The following is a 1,560-nucleotide window of genomic DNA, read 5'->3' on the forward strand; positions in this document are numbered from 1 at the left end:
GGGCCGAAGTGGGGAGAAGAAAGAGCTGGACCCTCCTCTCCTCCCAGGAGAAAGGAAAGACCCCGCATTGAACTCCTGCCACTCCTGCCCTCTCAGGGACCCCCACCTCCTGCTTGCACCCCTCCTGGCGAGGAGGACGTCTTCCCTCTGAGGCAGCTCTTTTCACCTTCAGATAATAAACATCTGAAAGGTTTTCCCAAAGACAGATGCACCCACCTTGCCTCAGGCCCTGCCCTGAGTGCCATTACTGCTCCCCGGCTTTACTGACTGTTCTGGCCCTACTGATTGGCAGAATTCACTCATGGAACCATCCCCACCACCCTACCCCCTGGGCTTCTGTCCTGTATGTAGGTGGCTAGGCCATGTGCATACCCTGAAACCCTCCTTTCACCTCCGCTCTTGCCATACACAATGACAGCCACTCTTCCTCCTGTGGGATGCATATTGAGCTGAAGCCAGAGACCTGTGCTCACCGCTAGAGCCCACAGGCTTGTGGCTCCTCTCCCTGGGGCATCCGCCCCATGCGGGCCTGGGAGGCACCAGCCTGCTCCCCGTGCTCCAGGTGCTTCCACTGCAGCCGTGAGAGGTGCAGTCACTCCCTGCCAGCCTCCCGTGGTTTCCAGCCCTCTGGGCTTTGACTCTATGGGGAGCAGGGTGGGAGAGTCACAGCAACAGGAGTCTGTGCCTTGTGACTGGGTGAGTCGCTCCTTCGCTGTGCCTCCGTCTCCCGTCTCTAAAACGGGGGCTGTAATCTCTGCCTTCTGGGGCTTTTGGAGGCCTGAGATGGGGAATGTGAGGGGCATGATGTGGGTGCTCCCACCATAGGGACAAATGTCTGCTCCCTTCAGTTCCAGCCTGGCTCTGCTGCCCACCCATTCCAACCCCCACCACTGGAGTGACTCCCCACCCCACCCCCAGATGGGACTCATGTGGTAGGAGCCAGCTCCGACACAGCCCCAGGGGGCTTCTATGAGACTTGGTCCTCCCAGTGACCCCCAAAGGCATTTGCCAGTCCAGGACCCCACCCCTGACCATGCGGCTCTATGCCCACAGCACCTGCGCTTGTCCCTGAACGGCCACGGGCAGTGCCACGTCCAGCACCTGTGGTTCCAGTCGGTGCTTGACATGCTGCGTCACTTCCACACCCACCCTATCCCGCTGGAGTCAGGGGGCTCCGCAGACATCACCCTGCGCAGCTACGTGCGGGTCCAAGGCCCCCCGCCTGGTAAGACGCCCCACCTGGGAGGTGTAATGGCTCAAGAAATAGGTGGGAGGTGGGGGGAGGGAGTCGCTTAGGCCGCATCCCAGCTTAGCTAACTCTAGTGCAGTGGTTCTCAACCTTGGCTGCACATTAGAATCGCCTGGGATTCTGTTATGGGGGTGAGGCCACAACATTAGTAACAAAGAAACAGAATTTCCGGAGGATGAGGCCCAGAAATCAGGATTTTAAAAAGATTCCCAGGTGATTCTAATGTGCAGCCAAGGTTGAGAACCACTGCTCTAGTGGGATGAAGGCCAGGACTGGGGCGGCTGTAAGCAATCAGGGCCATTAGATTGGAG

At 58.8% G+C, this 1,560-nt stretch overlaps 1 protein-coding gene across 1 annotated transcript in view; it reads left to right on the forward strand.

Annotated features, from left to right (window-relative positions):
• SH2B2 (SH2B adaptor protein 2) overlaps positions 1-1,296 on the forward strand; it is a 15,860-nt gene extending 14,564 nt beyond the window's left edge. Inside the window, exon 6 of the mRNA XM_014550117.1 lies at positions 1,054-1,296. Within this exon, the coding sequence (XP_014405603.1) occupies positions 1,054-1,296 (243 nt within the window). The remainder of the gene's footprint in view (positions 1-1,053) is intronic.
• Positions 1,297-1,560: the final 264 nt, after the last annotated feature.

This window comes from Myotis brandtii, unplaced genomic scaffold, assembly GCF_000412655.1.
Source record: "Myotis brandtii unplaced genomic scaffold, ASM41265v1 scaffold583, whole genome shotgun sequence".
Lineage (NCBI taxonomy): Eukaryota > Metazoa > Chordata > Mammalia > Chiroptera > Vespertilionidae > Myotis > Myotis brandtii.